This window comes from Cotesia glomerata, linkage group LG8 (genome assembly GCF_020080835.1).
Source record: "Cotesia glomerata isolate CgM1 linkage group LG8, MPM_Cglom_v2.3, whole genome shotgun sequence".
Classification (NCBI taxonomy): domain Eukaryota; kingdom Metazoa; phylum Arthropoda; class Insecta; order Hymenoptera; family Braconidae; genus Cotesia; species Cotesia glomerata.
Genome location: NC_058165.1, coordinates 18,059,043 through 18,080,522, shown reverse-complemented (window position 1 = coordinate 18,080,522; position 21,480 = coordinate 18,059,043). Strand labels below are relative to the sequence as shown.

General features: G+C 28.2%; 1 protein-coding gene and 1 long non-coding RNA gene across 6 annotated transcripts in view; one reads left to right on the top strand and one right to left on the bottom strand.

Annotated features, from left to right (window-relative positions):
• Nucleotides 1-21,480, bottom strand: part of LOC123270262 — an 87,655-nt gene that overhangs the window by 5,129 nt on the left and 61,046 nt on the right. For all 4 annotated transcript variants that reach the window (XM_044736242.1, XM_044736244.1, XM_044736243.1 and 1 more), the window contains exons 7-10: nucleotides 6,653-6,844; nucleotides 2,652-2,745; nucleotides 1,295-1,492; nucleotides 8-220 (exon numbers count right to left, since the gene is read on the bottom strand). In XM_044736242.1, coding sequence (XP_044592177.1) covers nucleotides 8-220; nucleotides 1,295-1,492; nucleotides 2,652-2,745; nucleotides 6,653-6,844 — 697 coding nt within the window. The remainder of the gene's footprint in view (nucleotides 1-7; nucleotides 221-1,294; nucleotides 1,493-2,651; nucleotides 2,746-6,652; nucleotides 6,845-21,480) is intronic.
• On the top strand, nucleotides 10,588-19,641 carry LOC123270263. 2 transcript variants are annotated; one of them, XR_006510555.1, is made up of 3 exons: nucleotides 10,588-10,650; nucleotides 18,804-18,969; nucleotides 19,380-19,641. It is a non-coding gene; the product is annotated as an uncharacterized LOC123270263 (long non-coding RNA). The 2 variants fall into 2 exon arrangements; XR_006510554.1 differs by having other exon boundaries at nucleotides 10,593-10,650; nucleotides 18,792-18,969.

Below are 21,480 nucleotides of genomic sequence, written 5' to 3'. Positions count from 1 at the left end.
AACGTACCTCCACCTTTACCAGCAACACTGTATTGATAAACATGAAGCGTATAGAGCATATGAGCATTGCTATCTTCATACTGACGGCCAGCAACTGCTGCGTCCAAGTAAAATGCCGCACGCTCAGCAGTAGGAGCACGAAGTTCACTGTGCTGCTGAAGCTGCAGTGTTCCAAACAGTGGATCATCACGTAGATAAACCGCCGGTGATTGTTCTGAATCTGTAATTGTTATTATTATCATTTTATTGTAAAAAAAAATGGATAATATAATAAAATTCGAGTGTAGTATTATAGTTTTGGTAAAGTTAAATTGCCAGAACGTCATGTGGCATCATCCGGCAATATCCATAAAAGGGACCAAAAAAGTAATATTATCAGCATGTGTGTCGACTTTGTTACTTTGTCTTGAGCAGATCTTTAACGACATCTTGAATGTAACCCCTTACGTAAATTCAATGTATATTTTTCACGACATCTAAACTTTTTAGGGGGAAAATAAAGATAAAATTTTTTGTGAGAACCGAGTGTAGACACGTAATCGATATGTCTCTTGTTTAAAGGCCACCTATCCTTTCGATATTTCGGTATACTTTAAAGTTTAGTTTTGAAAAAAAAAAAAAAAAAAAAAAAAAAAAAAAACTATAAAAGAAAAAGGGATAGTTTAAATGTAAGAGTCACCCTAAACCAATTCGATGGACCACTCTAGAAAATATGTTCCAGCTCATATGTTTAACGGGTGAGCATGACCGTGACCGTGACCGTGACTGTGTCCTTGTTCAAAATTGCACTACTTGGGCTACTTATATCAGTGTGTGATACATTAAACACACTTGGGACTCTAGATATTATCTTGAGACACGATCATTCATCTTTTATTTAAGATTGATATTTTGCTTCTTTTTTATCATTGTAACAAAAATAGAAAATTTATAATAATAATAATTTGACATATTTTTTAAGACAGTAAAAAATAAAACGTAAGTAAGACAGTTCTAGAATTTTTTTTTAGATTTAGAAAAAATATTTTAATACTGACATACAGACACATTTCCGTTTTATTTCAAATTTTTTTTATTCTTATCTCTTACGATTCATTTTAATGTGATCGTTGAAAGCTCTGCAGTATGTAAGATGTTCACTGTCATCATGTATTTCTAACTTATTTCTACATATCATAAAAATAAATAAGAAAAAAAAAAGTGGAACGATAAAAATTGTACGTGTCCTAGTTATTAGAGTACTTTATTTATTTTTTTTTTAATAATCAAAAAAATGTAGAATGGAAGTAATTACCATTTGCGTATGCAGCTAACAAGTCTTTTAATTGATGTTGTCCAGTTGTTAATTCAACGCAACTTACTCGTACACTAAATCTCGCTCCAGTTCTTTGTCGCTGCTCAGATATACCACGAAATAACCACGTTATTGCACATGGAATAGCACCTAGTGTATGTCCAGCTTCAGGAGTACCGAGCATTGTGTGTGATTTACCTTAAACAATAATATTTTAATAATTAATAACTTTTTTTAACAACAGCTGTGATTGACTTTTTTTTTTTTTTAGACAGTTGAAACAACTTTAATAATATAATTAATTATGAAAAGAAAAGGGTTTGGGTTTGGGTTAGGGTTTATATTAAAATTATAAATTAAAAAGCCTCGAGTTTTTTAATCTTTTTTTAATTTTATTTTCTCCGAGGGTAATGAAACAACAACCCACGGGGCCGTAAAAGTAATGAAAACACACAATCTTAAATATTATTTAACTCCTTTTATACCGAAAACACATAAATGCTATTGTTATTTAATTTAATGCATATATAATAAATAAAAGATTATTATTATTATTATTATTATTATTATTTTTTGTTTGTTTAAAAGTTTTAATAACTAAGTTTAGGGTTATTTTCACTTTAAACAAAGTAAAACAAAAATAAAAAGTAAAACAGCGTCGTCAAAATTTAACGATTAATTATTTTATGGAATGAGTTTGAGTTAGAGTTGCCCTGTTTAATTTAGCCCTTTGACGTTTTCGCTACTCGCTATGACTAAGTAAATTTCCTTGTGTATTTTGTTAATTTTTTATTAAGAAATGAAATTTCATTTAAAGCATGAATTAAAATACTTTCTTATATACATACAGATCGTTTTAATTAATCTAAAAAAAAAAAAAAAAAAAAAAAAAAAAAAAAAAAAAAAAAATGTAAAATAGTAGGACGTCCCACTGGCATATTTTAAGTTTTTTTTTTATTTTCAAACTTTTCTTCAACATCTCTTTGTCTTATTTTGAAATATATATTTTTTTGTTTTATTCCATTGAAGCTGTTTCGTGTCTTAGATGGCCCTTTTTTTTGTTTTCTTTTTCTCCTCACCGTTTTCATACCTCACAGAGACATTTTATTCCCCTCGCAGTATAATCATGGATTTGCATGCAAACTCGATATCACTACTTAAAATGTAAAACAACTTGGCATCTCTCTATCTCTCAGTGTTGTATTCTTCAGGATATACTTTTTGACCAAACAAAAAAAGATAGCAAATTATCTCAAACTCTCTCAAAGCTATACATAAATCTTTTTCTGTTTTTATTTTAAAATATAATTTCAGTGAATGATATGATTTATTTAATAAAGTAATTGTTTATTCTTACCTAAACCGGCGTGACCAAAACAAAATAAGCACCCGTCTGTACCATTAATGACAGCATGAATAACATCAGTTAACGCGCTTGAACATATTTCTATCTGCAACATAATATTAAAAAATAATTATATTTTTTATTAAAAGTATTAATATTATTATTATAATAATATCCTTTCGGAAGGTATTATATATAATAATATAAGGATAGTAAAACGATGGTGGTTTAATGAAATACGTGACCAGTACAGAGACTCGGTCATAATCTCAACACACTTGATTGTCGTACACGACAGCACGTCGAGGATATTCTGTTATATTCTGGTACAGCTTGACAAGACTAAAACTACCATTGCGATTATTATTATTATTATTACTATACGAGAGAATATGGGTATAAGAAGTATGATGATTACAACAGCAGGGAGGATGTGAGGTAAACTACCAAACTACAATGAAGAGAAGATGAAAGAAGAGGAGGAAAGAGAAACAACAGACAACAAACAGCACCCTATATATCCCTACTATATGTATACAATGAGTTGTTTCGTCAAGGGTAAGATCTTCCATACTAACTATAACAACTATAACAACTATAACAACTATTACAACTATACCAACAGACGTATACGCATCCCATTTTCATCCTCAATAAGACAGTTACATGTAGAGTTGCGTAAAGGGTTCAAATTATAATAAATTACGGTCATCTTTCTTCATTTCATTTTATTTTATTTATTTAAATCAAAAATAAACTCCTATAACATCAGTGGCATTGATTCCTACACGTGTTATAAATTATCTTATATATAATAGGTTGGTTTATTGTAATTCAGCTCACATAATACGATGAAAAATGGTTAGATAGCAGGAATCTGGTATATATATATATAAATGGGATCTGAGATCTGGCATTTTAGATGGTATTGTAAGCTCCGTCTTATACAGTTTACGAGTCTTAGATATCAGACAAGTCTCAATTAAGAGTGGCAACCGGCCATTAATTTCTATGGGTGTAAATTAAAACCGACGACGTCTCTTTACTTGCTTTACCTTACTTGAATTGAGACACCAAAAATAATTCAATAAATGAAGAAAAAAAAAATACAGAATGATTATAAATTATAATTATTTTTATTGTTTAAGTCGGAATGTCTTTATCTTACTGTTGATGCCAACAAAGTTAAAATTATATATGTATACAGGAAGAATAAAGAGGATTGAGCTTGCAGACCGCGTCTTGATAACGCAATAGGTTACAGAACACCGATAGAATACAGATAAGAATAACCAACTCCCGGGGTGAGTGCTTTCGACTATATATTTTTTTTGTTCTACTATTGACTAACAAGACGACGATGATGATGATAAAAAAAAGCTGAGCTTTAGATTTAACTGATCTTAAGGTGAACTGAAAAATAGTAATAATAATAATAATAAAAACTTAAAGAGTACAACTACTCAAGGGCTCGTATTTCTATCGTTTGGTGTGAATGTAAAAATCGTGTTACCATCAGTCCCTGAAATAATGCACTCCCGGCTAAAGCAACGCGATACTTTTTCTTTACTTTTTTTTTGTCGCACCCTCTTTAAACGTTTTTTTTTTTCCCCTTTTCCTTTTTTCTTTTTCTTCATTTAACGCCAAAATAAGAGAAAAAGGAAAAAACAGAGTGAATAATCGAAGGGCTTTCTCTCTTTTATAAGTTTCTTTACCAATCGTGAAAATCTTTTAATCGTTGGAATTGAAACATTTTTTTTTTGTTAAATTTCATTTCTTTAAAAGCCGATGCTTTTATTTTATTCATCAGATTTTTTACAATGTTACTTAAATTACCTCGAGACAAAATATTAAAAAAAAAGTCTTGTTAATAATTTTGTTTGAATGAAAACAAAAATTTAAAATTCAAATAAATAGTTTCAGAGAGAATTTTTAACAATATATTTCTTTTCTGACAGATTTATTATTATCTGTTATCAAAAAAATAAATTCTCATAGTAATTCTCCAATGGTTATTGGAAATAATGCTTTATTTAAAACTTAAATTATTATAAAAATAAAACAACAGTCAAAGTGTAGAGAAATTAGCTGGTGTGTTTTATATATGACATTATATTGTTAACGTAGTAACAGTTACATTGTATGTATAGGGTTAGTAGAGTGTATATCACCTCCCATCGGATTTAGTAAATGCTTTTTTGATCCTGAATCAGTAACGGGTAGAGGAGGGTATATGGGAGAAGGAATAGAGAGCGTACTTAGTCCCCAGGCACCAATGAGCCCAATCTCTTGTGTAAATCGCGGTATATTTCACGACAATCGAGAGAGGACAAGTGACCAAAAGGGGCCAAAATACCCAAAATAGCTAAAATATCCTAAATAACCCCCTAAAGCCATTCCTGCAGTCTCATTTTTCATTTAACAAATTAATTATGTTAAATACATCAATGTTAACGATAAACTGTAAAATGATGAATATTAAGATGATGATACGTAATAGAACCTTTATATGATGATAATGGGTATTATGTATTAAACTAGTGAATTCATCCATTTCTCACTGATATGCGTTAAACTATCTGTATATGTGTAGAATAGAATAGAATAGAATAGAGAATTCTCATTGGATTGGCAGCAATATGAACTACCTATTCTGGCTATATATATATATATATATGAGTTATATGTGGAATATGTGTAATATGTATATATAGTATGGTGATGGTGTAATCTACAACGCGACTATTAGTCGTATAAGTCAATAATAAAGCCCTTGTCCCGCATATACCATTATAGGATATATGGTGAATTATCCGGCGCTGAATCCTGCGTCGACGTCTATTGTCTCGGTGTTTAGTTTGCGGCAATAGAATTGTCAATACCCTTTAGCAATATATATATGAGAAGATTCCTAATTGAGATCGATCATCCTACAATAAACTATATTTTACAATTTATATCTTAATAAATAATCATTTTATAGAGGAATATTTATATTGTGTTTTACTAAAATTTAAAAAGTTTTCTCAATTTGTGGATGATTTTTTTTACGGAATTAAATTTTATGGGTTTACCTTGAAGGGACAAATTCAAACAGAGAGTAAAACTCAGTATAAAGTATAAAGTATAAGGTTTAAAAGGTATACTATAGGATACTGTAGGAGGTATTTTGAAGTACTTTATTGAAGCAGTGGACCTAAGGGACATTATCGGAGGTTGGATTCAAATGAGCCCGGAGCTATGAACTTGAATATGTGTCTAGTTCTCGGGTATTCAGAAATACAGAAAGAGGAAAGAAGAAAAGCTCTCTAGAGAGCGAAGAGGAGCTAGAGAGAATCAAGAGAACCAAGAGAACCAACAGGACCAACTGAATTCAGCTTTGGTATATTATCCATTCTAGATGTTTGATTCCCTCTTTAACTATATATACATATGTATATCGATTTACTCTATTGTCCCTTGTGTGTGTATATCTGCGTCTCTCTCTCTCTCTCTCTCTCTCTCTCTCTTTATTCGTTGGGTAATAGAGAGTCATGCGGAAGAATTGAGAGTAATCGATTGATCTCCATCAACACTCTCTTGATTGTCTGTCAAGTATATCTCATCAAATTATTTTAGATTTTATTTTAAAACCAGTTTATATCGTGTAATATAAAATGGTGAATATTTTAGATGTTAAAAGAATTAAAGAGCGGATATTGAAGAAGAAAATTTGAAATGTCGAAGCCAGTAGGTTTAAGTATACAGCGACAGAGCAATACCAAACCAACATCACTTGCCTCAAGCCTGAAGCGATTTCCTGGATAGGAGGGCTGGCTTTGGAGATCTGGAAATTAGTTTAGTTATGCGCCCAACGCAGACACCAGAAATGCTATGGAGAAATATAATCTATCACAAGATATATACAAGTAACTTAACGCAACTGAGCACGTACTAAATCTTTAAATTTTAACTTCCGATCTTTTATTTTATATCAATTTTTAGTTAGTTTTTTTAAAAGTATTTAAAATTACCTGTGAATCTTCTTCTGTAAAAATAGCGTCGAATGCAAACATCTTTGGAGCAGCAACAGTTGGCCTTCTGTCTGATTCAGTCGTTGCTGATTGTCCTGACGTTGGATCAATAATTGTTATTTGTTTTTTACGTTTGTCAGCCGTAAAAAAACTACCACCTTCACCGGATGATATTCTCAGCATTACTTTTACCTGTAAATTTTATTTATTTAATAATAATAATTATAATTAAACATGAGAAATAAAGTATAATATTATTATTTTCTTTTTTTCTCTCTTTTTTTTTTTTTTTTTTTTTTTTTCCTCAATTGGTTGGTTTAGGACGGGTCCTCTCTCTAGTGGCTCCATTGCCAGTGATGTATACCACTGGGGACGTGAACCATAATACTTGCAATATCTTACGAGCAAGACCAAATACTACCTGAGAATTCAATTCTCACAGAGACAGGGAAAAGGCGGTTACTTTATTTTATTTTCTATGTCTTTTACCTCTATTTAAATTATTATCGTTATTTATATAAAATTTTTATGGCGTAAATTTTAGACCCTATTCTATAGATTTTGATAGTGATCCTAGTGATGTTAGTATACACTTTGGGAACAACTGATATATAAGCCTGGAGCTATAAAATACTCATCAAGTTACCGAATCATCAAACTTAAGTTTCGACAACAGTTTCTAATCTTTGTAATATGTAGATACATCTTTAACTATTATATTACCTTTTATATTTTACTACCATACTATTAAGGGTTATATTGTCACCAATTTCTATAGATATTTTATAAAAACTTAAAAATATTATGATAAAAAGTTATGTAAATCAGAGAGATAAAAATATGTTTTAAAAATATATATATATGTATATATGGTAATCCCTTGAAATTTATACTTTATTGGAGATAAAAGCTATAAAAATAATTTATACTCTGTCGATATGGTTGATGCCAAGCAATATCTTTGTAATTTTATCACACTAAATCATTTATATAATATAATGAATATAAAATGTTAGATTTAAATATCTTGATTAGCCTTAAGCTTAAATAAAGTGTACAAGTCCATGAAAAAAATAAACTTTATTGTCTGATGAAACAGTCAGATTATAAATGCTATATCTTTGATTTTATTCACAACGATTTAAAATTTTTAAATCATGAGATACATTAAGCTTTTAGTAACAAGAGGAAGCAAGAGTAACCACAAGAAAGTAACCCCTTAGTTAAAGTATTAGTATAGTAGATACAGTAACTAACAGCATGATTGAGCAGCCTGAGGCGTTGATGAGAAATGAGAAATGAGAAATGTGAATCGTGTTCATTCGATTGGAACTTTTATCCTTTTATATTACAAGTACCGTATGCTGAACAAAATAAAAATTTTAATGCTTTTTATTCTGCTAAAACTTTTTAACATTAAAATACTTAAAAAGTTTAATCTTATACATCTTAAAGAGTTTAAAAATCTTGAGACATTTAAAATCGAAATGGAGATATATATATATATATATGGTTTCAGAGTAGTTGACTTTATATATATATATATATCTGTGGGGGAATTTATTACGAGTAACGCCTACAGGGGAATTGTGATGCTGTGGGAATTTCACTTGCTGGTGAAATGGGTCAGGGGACGATTTCACGTTACGTAGGGTGTGTCTGATTCGATTTTACCAGATTCAAGTGAAATAGATATAAATACCGAGAGAAAAAAATAAAAAAAAAAATCTACCATTATTATTATTATAATGATGATGATGTAAAAAATTTATGCAAAGCAATTAAATTATTGAATAATTTCGCGAATGTTTACTTTGCTATTCATATGTATAAATCTTTAAATTGTTATCATTTATCATTAAACGTTTTACTTAATTAATATTACAACAGAAATAGTAATATATTTTTAGTATAAAGTTAAATAAACGGTGTAGTAAAAGGGCTTGTCAGTCAATGAATTTAATTGTGTGAGTATATGTGATATAGTCAAGTTAACGGTATGTAGCGGCAATACCAGAAGTAACAACAGTAAGTACCAGCGTGTCTCACGCTACTACTACATTACATATATTGTTATTATTTTTATATATAGCAATCCCTAATGTATAAACCCCTTTTCTTTCCATGTCATAGACTTTAAAACAATAATGTGACGTTGTAATAGCTGTTTAATATTATTATAATAGTACTGTAAGTAGGTGTTTTATTTTTTTATTTATTTTTATTTAGTGTTGAGTTATTTTAAAGCCAATTAAAAATTAATACTTTAATTAAACAAATGAAATAATAAAATAAAAATTTTTAAATTGTCCGTATTACAATAATAATAATGATAATAAATATATTTAAGTAAAAAGTCGACACGAGGTCATTTAGGATCCCAACACTTTAACACCCGGATTACAAGAGTCTAACCCAGTGGAAAAATGAATCTTGGAACAAGGTAAATTATTACCCCCATCAATTATCCAGCATGATGCCTATCCAGCTTTATTTGGGGTAGCAAAAAATATAAAAAAATAATAAATAGAGAAGCTAAGAAATAAATAAATTGCAACACCTCCGGATTTATATGTATATATATATATATTCGTGTCTGTAATACATATAACAGTTAATGTGCTTTTTTGTGGATTTCTACGTACTTTTATTATTTATCTTGATTCGATAAACCATTTGAATAATCTAAATAGTAATTTTTCTAAATTTATAATATAAGATCCATTCTATTGATATGATTTATACAAATCAAGTAAAATAGATGTGATTAAAGATAAAACAAATTGTAAATTTAGCTGATAGTGAAATAATTTTTTTCCACTCAAATGTAATTTGTTATTTTCATGAACAAGAGTCACCTTATAAAAAAATAAGAAAGAATTTCTTGAGTGGTTGTTGAAAACAATAAAGATAAATATCAGACTATAAAAAAGAGACCTCTGGTCATAATTCACATTAAAAATAAATTAAATTTTTATTATTAATTTATAGTCACAAATGATAAATTGTATAGAATATATAAGTACAAGTATTAGACATTTCATTTGGAGGATATTTGAATCATAACGCGTAATCCTAGATAGTTTAACACCAAGTTATCACGTACTATATATAGATAGATAGATATTACTATTCATATTCATATAGTATATCACGCAACTGAAAGTTATATAACTATAAATTGCTGACATCTAGTCAAAAACCCGCGTAGGTATCCATATTTAAATCTTACTCTTATCCAGAAATAAGCCACGGATGATTGCTCTCCCTATCAATACCAATACCATCCAAAAAACTAAAACGACATAAAATATGCTTCAATCTTTGATATTATAATGAAAAAAAAAAAATAATTTACTATTTATTAATTTTCGGTAAATATAATTAACAATAAAAATAAATTATTTATTACTGGTTATAACCGGGATAAATGTTTAATTATTTTTTCGCGTGCAGCATATGCTCGTTCATATATACGTATATATATATATATATATATTTGTGACATTTATTCAGAGCTGTAAAAAAATAAAAATAAAAAATAATGAAACAAAAAAAAGAAGGTTTACTGTTAAACACGGTAGTATAAAGTATACCATTAAGTTTTACGTAAAGGATAATAATTGTATGCTCCTTTTTATTGCATCTTGTCACGCAGTAACGGGAATTCATTTTCTTTTCTTTTACTTATCCTTTTTTTCATTGGTGCAATGGTTAAAAAATTTTTGATAAATTAAAATAATTTTACACGAGTTAAAATAACACAACATACAACAACAACTATAATAATAATAATAATAATAATAATAATAATAATAGTATTATATACTTTTTAATTTTAATATTTGACGTTTAACATATTCATACCCCTATCTGAATAGCGATAGGGATATAGAAGTTGTCTTTTTTATATTTTAATATTTTTTCCTCAGTGTCTGACCATCATCATCTCGGTACAGTTGCATATTCATGAGGTTCATTGGATAGCTACGGTACTTGTGAGTCTTTCACCTTTATTATTTTTTTTATACTTTATCTACCTATAGTCACAGTAAAGAACAAAAAATAACATCGAGTTTATTTATTAATTTTTTATAAATCATGATTGCTTTTTTAATATTTTTGGTAAATTAACTTACATGTTCATTATATAGTGCGTGAGTTAATTTATATTTAATACCAGTGGTTGTATTATAAATTAAAAAGTTTTAGTGTATGCAATATATTCACAACGAATGAGAACAAAAAACCTAAGCATAATATACTTTCACTTGAAAACCCTTTCGGTAATTCCGTTGCTGATAATTAATTATAATTATTACATATGATTATTTAAAAAAGCACCGTAGTTTTGGTATTTATTTACTTTTATTTTTTAAGAGAAAAAATGCATAAATTATTCTATTGTTTTGTCGTATAAAATAATAAATAGAGAAACTTTTTATTCGTGTGGATATTTAGTAAGATATATAATTCTTTAAGATGCTCCACAATTTCACATAGAGTTTACGGAGTAGATAAGTAAGTAGTGCATGCGCACCGGGTGTTACAGACAGACTAAAATTTTGTTATTTATTTAATATTTTAGGGGCATTTGAAATTAAATAAAAAAATCATTTTTTTTTATCAAGTGTTTAGTTTAAAAATTTATTTATAGTTGGATAAACAACAATAACGTAAACTATGAAAACACGGTTATAAAATTAGAATAAATAAGCAAAAATTTAGGAAAAGAGAATTGAAGAATTAAAACAGTGAGTTAAGATGATGTAAGTACACGATGTAGAAGCAGGGTAGATCCCGTTTACAAGATATCCATGACTCATGACTCATGACAAATTTACAACAAAAATATGCTATCGTCTTTATTTTTCAGGGGTTATCTCTTATCTATCCATTTTATATTATATTAGTATGTATCTTTTGCTGTAGATCTCATCTTCTACCTTCTAATATTTCTTTTTTTTTTCTTTTTCGTATTGGTTACACAAGTTATAATGCTGCATATAAATTTTTGGATATCTATGATTATTATATAGATCAAAAGTCTTATCAACTGTCTCGTTAAGCAGTCAGAGTATTACAGACGTGTGTCTTGACGTGGATCTATCAAAAGTTTTCGGAGGGATTATTAGAGAGATCAAGTTTTAACAAGCTTCCATCAGGATATAATTATTATATTCATAATAGTCTCTTGCAATCCAAAAAAATATTATTTTTATTTTTTTAAATTTTATAAATAAAAAGTAAAACGATAAAAAATGTTTTTTAAGGATATATCTACTTTATTTTGAGAAATGTGAATGGCATATATAATATATATAACTTGTATAAGAGTATAATAAAGTATAAGACGATGGAAGATTGGTAGGTTGCTCCTGAACGACAGGTGGGATTTATCATCGGCAAAGTTACAACAGTTTTCCTAGAAGATGAGTTTCCGAGCGGCTCTTTTGGACGTTTGTTGCGACAGCTGTAGGAGAATTATCGGGTTATGATGACAATAGTACTATATACATATATATATATATATATATATATATATTAGGTATACCCTTTAAACTTTTACTATTCAGACTTTTTTAATATTTGTAAAATATTAATTTCATAATCATTATTATTATTATTTATATAAGCGTATCAATTCATAAAATTTGATAAAATTCACATATCTTTTATTAGAAACGGATGTGACGAGACATACGGTTTATTATTTTATCATGAAAAAGTTTTAAAGTTTTTTAAAATATTTATCCAGTGATTCAGAAATCAAATTGATATATAAAACTTTGACAATACTATCAACAATGATATAAATGTCGTACTCCAACAGTATAGTTCCTTTGATGTTGAATAACCATCCGTTCATTTTTTTTAATAAACTAAATAAAAATACCTCATCGATCGATAAAATATAAAAACAATTTAATTTTTTTTATTAAAAAATTTTCAACATTGTTGAAATATTCAATCGTTAAAATGTTTATCGGTTTAAAATATATTAAATTCTTGGGAAATTAAAAAAATGTTATTTTTCTAAATTACTTTTTTAATTAAATATTTAAAAAAAAATGTATTACGGAGGAAAAAAAAGCAGTACATCATTTTCCGACACTTATTGACGATTGGGTTTGAATTTAAAACGTAGACTCCTGGCAGTAGATCGAGCATTTAACATCATTTATAACAACTCAACCCTCAACCCTCAACTTATATATACATATATATATATATATATGTACAAGAATACCATAACTTGTTCGTATATTTTTCGTAGCTTTTCAGCATCTCATCGTATCCCTATCCCTATTTTTACTCCCTGCTGTACGCACTCAATTACGTTGATGGTAAAAAAAAAAAAACTAAAACCAAAAGTTTTGTGTAAATGAAAAATCGCTCGAAATTTTGGATATACACACTGGTACACTGGTACGTCCTCGTGTTAACTCAATAAAAGGGTGGCTCGACCCTCCTAAAATAACTAAAATATTTCTTCAAAATTTAGTTCACAGATTATCTATTTCAATAAAAATAATTTTGTTTTTTTATGATTGTAAATAACATTCGTAAACTCGAAAATCCTGTGTTATGTTATACCACAGATACATGTGTGTATAAATATTAATATATGTATGTGAATAGAAATTGCAAGTAAGAGAGAGAGAGAGAGAGAGAGTGAAAATGGAAGTTTGTAGGTATGTCCCGTATATATCTAGGCGTGCTAGTAGAATGTATAGGATTAAACTCGATTCGTGACAAAGGGAAGAGCCAAAGTCACGAGTTTGCCGCGAACGAGAGAACGCTCGTTGCCGGTGGATTAGCTCAGAGACCCCCTACTCGCGAATACCATACGATAGAGGATAGAATACGAGTTCAGTCTCGTAAATTGTCTCTTACACAGGCTAAACAAGTAGAGGTTCTGAATATACGCAAGCGCAGCTACTACCGCGGAGCTTAATGATAATTTCTCATCGAATCGTATACATATACATTAAATAATCTCTGTATTAGTATTACCATTAGTATTAGTATTAGTATTAGTATCAGTAGCTTGACTGTAAGACCCCCGAGTAGAGTTAAAGCATAAACTCATCCACATAGAATATATCCTCTTCTAAACCTACGTTGTATACAATAAGACCTACAGACTGATTTTGATATTTTATAATAAAAAAAAAGCATTAAGCTATTGGTATTTCTATTTATCGATCTTACTGTTATATTGTATGTATAATATACATACATCAGCGGACGTTTTGTCGATAGTCACAACAAGTTAGGACGTTTTGTGAAAACTCTGACGATGCTTTCCATTCTTAAAGTTTTTCAAAGACCAGTGTACTGTAGAAAAATAGAAAAAAAAAATAAAATAAAAAAAAGGAGTAAAGTTAGATTGTCAGAAGCAGAGAAACGTTCTCGACGTCTTTGCAGTCCAATGTTACTGACGTGGTATGAGGGGATAGGAGTTGTACACACTAGTACACTGGTACATATCTTTTTAGTTTTTTTTTTTTTTTTCTTTTTTATCATTTCTATACTTGTGGCACTACAGCTTTGTCATAGGTTTGTATTTGAGCTACAAAACTACAAAACTACAAAACTGTTGTATCCGAATAGATATCTTGATATTTTTCTTTGTAGCATAATCGAAAAAAAAAAATTAATGAAAAGTCGAGTATTTTAGAATATAAAATGTTTACGCGAAAATTTTTGATTTATTACTATTGGAACAAATACAATCAGTAATAGAGAGATATTGTCACAGACGTTTAATTTATTGATATGCTTTATCATAATATTGATATATACTTTAATTCGATAATATGATAATGTAATATTATACTAACGTTGATGGACATGTATAAAGATTATAATATATAGTATTGAAAGCTTTTATATTGATAAAAGATTAAAAAAAAATAATTTAAAAAGACTAGAGATGACTTTATTCAGTAGTCTATTAACCAAGATCCAGCTGTCTGTCAGTAATCGAGCTACTCTACTTGATGTGGAGGGATATCACCCTTTACTTAATAATTATTTTACAACAGTAAGATCCAATTATAAACACACCTAAAAAAAACCATACGTAAGCACAATAAAATTATTATCATTATTATAAATGATTAATAAATTTGAGTATGTGGGTGTATGTGTGTTGTATGTTTACGGATAGATGTGTGTACATTGCAAAGAGGATTTCCATGTTCTAGACTTGGTTTATGCATATTACAGCAATGTGTCCATCATTCAAAGTCCCTCGAACTAGATATGCTCTCGAGATCTGGCGATCTAGATACATACATATATATATATTTAATACGTATACAAAAGCTTCACACGGATAGATATGTGTATCTATGTGATACGACTATAGTTATACAGACATAGAAGGTACTTGGAATATCCTATTCCGTCCAAGCAATCGTTTCTATTAGCACGATCAAAAAAACGATTAAAAAAAAAAATATGTAAATGATCGACATAGATTTTAAATGATAAAAATACACAACTATAGTTAATAGTTGATAGTATACTGGGTTAACTACTTTATAATGTAGCTCTGTGACAGAACAATTCCAAATCATATTGTATATATTCTATAAATGGTATAAATGGTCGCGGTTACTAACTACGATCGATGCATATTCAGCCGGAAAATAAACTCGGTCAGGTCGATGATCTCCGGTATTCATCAAATTAATTAATTTTATAATAAATTCATCTATTCAATAATCAGTTATTATTATTTCTTAACTAATATAAACAATTTAAATTTTAATAATAAGCAATCAATAATTTTTTTCTTTCTATCAACTATTATTAAACTAAGTAAATAAATAATATCATTTATAAAGCTTTAAAGTTCTCGATAAAAATCAATACAATTACTGGTGGGTAAAAATATTATACGAGAAATTCGTGACTGTGACTACATTGCTAGATTTCATTTTGATAATGGATTTTTAATTAGTTTAATCTTTCACAGCATTATTAATTTACATTCAATCTTATAGTTCGCAATCTGATTATTCTATACTTTTCAAGAATATTATTTACTAAAAAGATAAACTTTATAGAAATTAAATACTTTTATCAATAATTAAATAAAATATTAATTACAAAGTGTTTTAAATATTTATTGATTGGCACTTTTAGGATATTATTCTTTAAAACGAATTGCACGATTGTATACAATTGTACGATTATATACAATTGGCTGTGGAACGTCGCGACGCCCGGTGGGTTATGTTATATTTTTTATTATTTTTATTTTTGTGGCTCAATGCCAACAGAAGCATCCAGCTAGATAGTTCGATGGAGTGTGGAATGGCAATTCAATTTTACCACTTAATCGTTTAAAATATGAAAATATTATTGCTTTTACTACTGCTTTATATGCTTGACTTATCTTACGAATGAACAACAATAAAAAAAATTATTTTTATTAATTTTTTTGGACAGTTGCCAATCTTACCAATCTATAAATCACTTTTATATCAATAATAAAACTCGTCTATATTAATTAGCTTAACACTAATCGAATCAATCTGTTAATTATTTATTCATTTATTCATTAGTGCTTTCAACTATATTATAATGCACATACTAATCATTATGATCGATGTGTAATCTTGATTAATTAATTATTCTTCATTTTGCAAATCCTAAAATAACCAAAATTAAAATTTAATGTAAGCTAAACATTATGTATATATATATTGATGATAACAACATATTAATTATCACCATATCTGTTTAATGGATGTACCATCATCGTATCATGGTATCATCCTATCATTATATAAATATATTAGGTATATTATCTACTATATGCTAACTAAATACTTGATAACAGACTGATAACTATTTATCAATGGTTATTTGTATTAAATTTGAAAGCATCATTATGTAAATGATGTTTCTATCAAAGAGATTAATTGAATTATTGCGGTAACTAGTTGATTCAACAACAACTCAATAATTTCTATACTAATTAATTAAATATTAAAAAAGATATTGAAAAAAAATAAAGTTTGGATAAAAATAAAAAAAATTTAAAAAGTAGAGAATAAAAAATAAAATCAATTTGTTAAGTGCATTCGTCCATTTGTCTGTCAGTCAACAAACATTATTTAGAACCGACAATATGACTGTAAAAAACATACTATAATAAACAGTAGCTCGATATATCTTTGAAAATTTAAGGGTAATAAAGTTGAGATTATAATATTTAATTTGTGATTCTCCTACTATTACACGAAAGATCATCCTTAACAAAGCGTATTGTATATTTTACATATACTTAAATAAATTTAATATATATGGATATGCAAAACAATAGAATAGAATGCTTATATTGTGTCGAATTCACGAGTCAACCTCTTTTTTCTCTTTTCTCTCTGATATGACTACTACAAACTACAACTCATCCTGTCTCTACTGGTATAGTAGAGCTCACACTGACATGGGTATTTCGCGTTTCAATTAATTCCTACAAACCCAGTATATAGACCTCTGACCACCCGACCGACCAACCATCATGTTTACAAATAACACATACACACAATACTAAATACTATAAATAATGCTGAATATTAAATTTACTGATGGTAAAAAAAAGAAATAAATTTAAAAAATTATCGTTTGTACATTTATAATTTATAATTTGTAATTTGAACAAGACTAGACATTTAATACCAATAATTTGTCTTGTTTGAAAGGCTATTGGATTCCATAATACTACGTAACACGTAACGCATTATGTTTCAAAGTAAATTAATCTCTCTACATAAATGTTGAATTTCAATACCTTTTGAAGGACAGCAAATTAAATAACAACAATAATAATAGAATTAATTAACGAGTAAATGATAATTCACTGGTACAGAATTCTCTAAAATATATCATCTCAATAAGTATGTAAGTCTATAAATATATAGTCTGATAGAATGTAGAGTAAAGCCTGTAGTGTGTCAGAGAAGTCAGTGATTTGGTGTGTACAGAGGGTATAGAGGGTAAAGAGGGTAAAAAGGGTAAAGAGGGTAAAGAGGGTAAAGAGGGTACAGAGAGACGAGAGACAGCGAAATGGAATCGGTACACTGCCCGCAAAATAACAAAGCCGAATACCAGCAATGCTTTGTAGTAACTACCATCAGTTCAACATATAAATATATATATATATATATATAATAGTAGATAGTAATAGTAGGCTGGATAGAGATAGAGTAGCTCTCTCTATCTAGTCTATCTACACCCGGTGTACCACCTATCTCTTTTATCTTTTATATTTTATCTTTTATCTTTTCTCTGCACTACTGTCTCCTCTACTGTCTCTACTCGTCTGGCTTTTCAAATTAAACATTTAGTTTAACGACGTCTCTTCGCCCATCAACTATCACCACCTTTGCCGACTATACTGACTATGCCAACTATCTATATAGACACCCTTTATCCGTTTTATATGTATATTTTTCAATGACCATTTAAATGAAAAATTACTTTTATATATGATTTTATTCAAAAATTAACAAGTTATTACTTTTGTGTTAAAAATATGCAACAGTTGCAATATTTTAGTTATTTATTATTTATAATTATAATAATATAACTATATAAGACAACAACAAGTCTCTCGTGGGTATCGTTGAAGTATATTATCCAAAAAGGGTTACCAACCAAGAATAGCACCTGAGGGTACAACTATAAAATTCACTCCCTATCCTTTTGCAAAAGTCTTGGTCTCTCTCTATCTTCTTTGGTCTACCCTGAGGCTATCAAGCTCTCATAGCTCTCATAACTCTCATAACTCTCATAGCTCTGAAGCTCGAAGGTCACTTTTATATAGTCATTTCCCAACTTGGAATAAGCTCAAAAGCTCAAATACGTTTCTGTTAAATTTCATTTTTTTTCTCTTTTATTATTCAAGTTGTTAGCTTTGAATTAAAAACACTAAAGTGAAAGCTTTTTTAATCAAATGGAATAAAATTACACTGAAAGAAAAAAAGAGTAGTTATTAATATATGTATATACTATTTGAAAAAATTTATTACTTATCTCATGGTACATTTCATGTATAACGAAATATTCACCGATGAATTATAAATGATTTATACGTATATCTATATAATATTCTCAGTTTCATTTCCAGCCAGTGAATTCAAAGTACAATTAAGCTTGTAGCCATTAAAAATTCAGCAGTAGCCGGCTCAACTCATAATACGGTACTGATGGTGAGTCTCTACTTTTCAACCATCCAACCATCCAAACATCCAACCATCCAGCAGCAGACTGCTACGGTAGACACAAGTATGCCGGTAAAAATATATACATAGTATACATACCATATATATAGAGTTATATATTATTATATTCATTATTATATATACTTTTCTTGAAATTTCCAACAAAGCGAATATTTCAAGTCGTAAAAAACTAACCGAAATTAAAAATTGAACTATTTTATAATTATAATAACGTGATGCTTTTTTACTTGATTCTAATTAGATATCAAACTTTTCAATAATTATCCTCTGTAAACTGATATTTAACTATACTAATTACTATTAAAAAGACAGTAAATAAATAAAAAAGAAAATGACGTTGATGTTGAATATTAAAAGTTATGATGGCAGAATGTCATAAAATTATTTAGTTAATTTTTTAAAAATAAAATAAAATAAAAAATAAACTGGAAAAATGAAGAGTATAAAAGTAGATATTGCAGCAAACGCCAAGTCCTTGCTAGATAACAAGACGTTTGATGGACGTTGCTATACTCCTGGGGGATAAACAGTAAGAAGGGAAGAAGGGAAGAAGGAAAGAAGCGAGAAACGAGGGACGAAGGATGAGGGTTGATGAAATTGCTAAATGGGTCAGGTATTCTTTAGCTCTTTTCCTCCTCACCTATCTCTTTTGTTTCTCTTTCTTCTCATCCAACCGTCTTCAGGGATTTGTATTGTTTTTACTTTTTAATAATATACTTTTATATCTCATGTCAATTAATATCATATAAATTTACAATAAATTTCATTTTATTGATGGAGGTACATAATTTAAAATGATACTGTTGTTATTATTATTATTATTATTATTATTATTAAACTACTATTAAAGAACAAAGGAATTGAACAAAGTATTTTTTTGCTTAAAAAAAATTTTTATTCACTAAGAGCAGTTTAATTAATGTATCATTTTGCTGGAATGTTCGATAAAAATCGCAATATTATACCTCGTTTAATTAAAAACTCGGTGGTATTTAATATAAAATTACTTTTTCTTTTTTCTTTTTCCTAATGACATCCTTATCTAGAGGTGAAGGGAGTTGAATTCTTTTGCTAAAATAATATTGCTGAAGAATGATAAAAAAAAAAAAAAATGAAAAAAAGTACGTCATTCCAAGTTAATTATATACACGGTAAAATATTTTAGCCGCTAATCCTAGAAAGCTAGAGAGTTATATTGGACGCGCTTAACCCTGGTTCCACATTCTCTTGGGACGACACCAGTATGGCTGAGGCCCTATAGTCACCCGTTTTACCCGTTTTACCCACCACCTATTTTACCCGCCTCAGGGGTTAGAGATTAAGTAATCGAAACACTTTTTAAAAGTTTTATCAAGCTAACACCCTACTCAAACTTTAGATCCCATTATTTTCAAAAACACAATCCTTTTTTATTTATATTTATACTCAATTTACATATTTTAATAAAAAATTTTTTTTTTTTTTTTTTTTTTTTTTTTTTTTATTTAAATACGTTCATAAGTCTGATGGACAATGCAAGTTTTTGAATAATACGCTGTGAATATTATTATTGAAAAATTGAGTTTCTATTTAAAGTATAAATAAAATAAGACAGTTTCCGTCTACGTCATTTCAAAGATTACTGTATCGTTGACGTATGAATAAGGAACCAATGTAATTTGTATGTATATTGATGATAAAGCTCAACTAGAACTTGCAAAAGGTTTCAATACATATTGTATACAACTTTGAAAAGTCTAGACTTTGGGGCTTGCTTATTACTAAGCTTCCAATATGGTAAATCATATATCAGTTTAAAATGTTTTTAAATAAAATACACAACAAAAGTTATTTTATAGTTGATCAATATTATTTAACTAAAATCAATTAAATAATATAATTTAAAACTGTAATGGAAAATATATGTAGCTAAAGATGGATAGAGTAAATAAAATAAATAATTTAATTGACAGATTGAAGGATTGTGAAGAAGATTAAGTGTATATATTGGATGAAATACAATTACGTGTTATTTATAAAACAAAACAAAAAAAAAAAAAAAAAAACAGTTGTTTTATCTTTAAAATTTATTTGTAACTGGATTGTGAAAAGTAATAATAATAATAAAGTAAGTATATCTAAAACTAATGGTATCCACTCAGAGTTTAATCTGGTTAATTAATAGTACTCGTTTATTACTTTATCAAGGTCTACTTCTCTTTTGTATGTATAAGTATAATATTTTTTAACCCATTGTTTTTTCTTTCTCTTTCGTATTATTAATCTTTATGTTTTTTTTATAACATATTATATATTAGGTCGGTTAAATTGAAATAAAATAAAGGAAATTTTTTTGAAAATTATTACTTTCATAAACGAATTGTTGAGTGGAATAAATAAATTAATTATGTAAAAATATATGCATATTGTACACAACTGCGTATCCTATATAGGATTTAATGTTTGGTAGTTTGGTGAGTTAATTGGTATAAGCAAATATTATAAGTATATATAGATAGATAGGTATATAGTTATATAATAGGTATATAATTATCCATTTGATAATTAATTCAGTAACAGCTG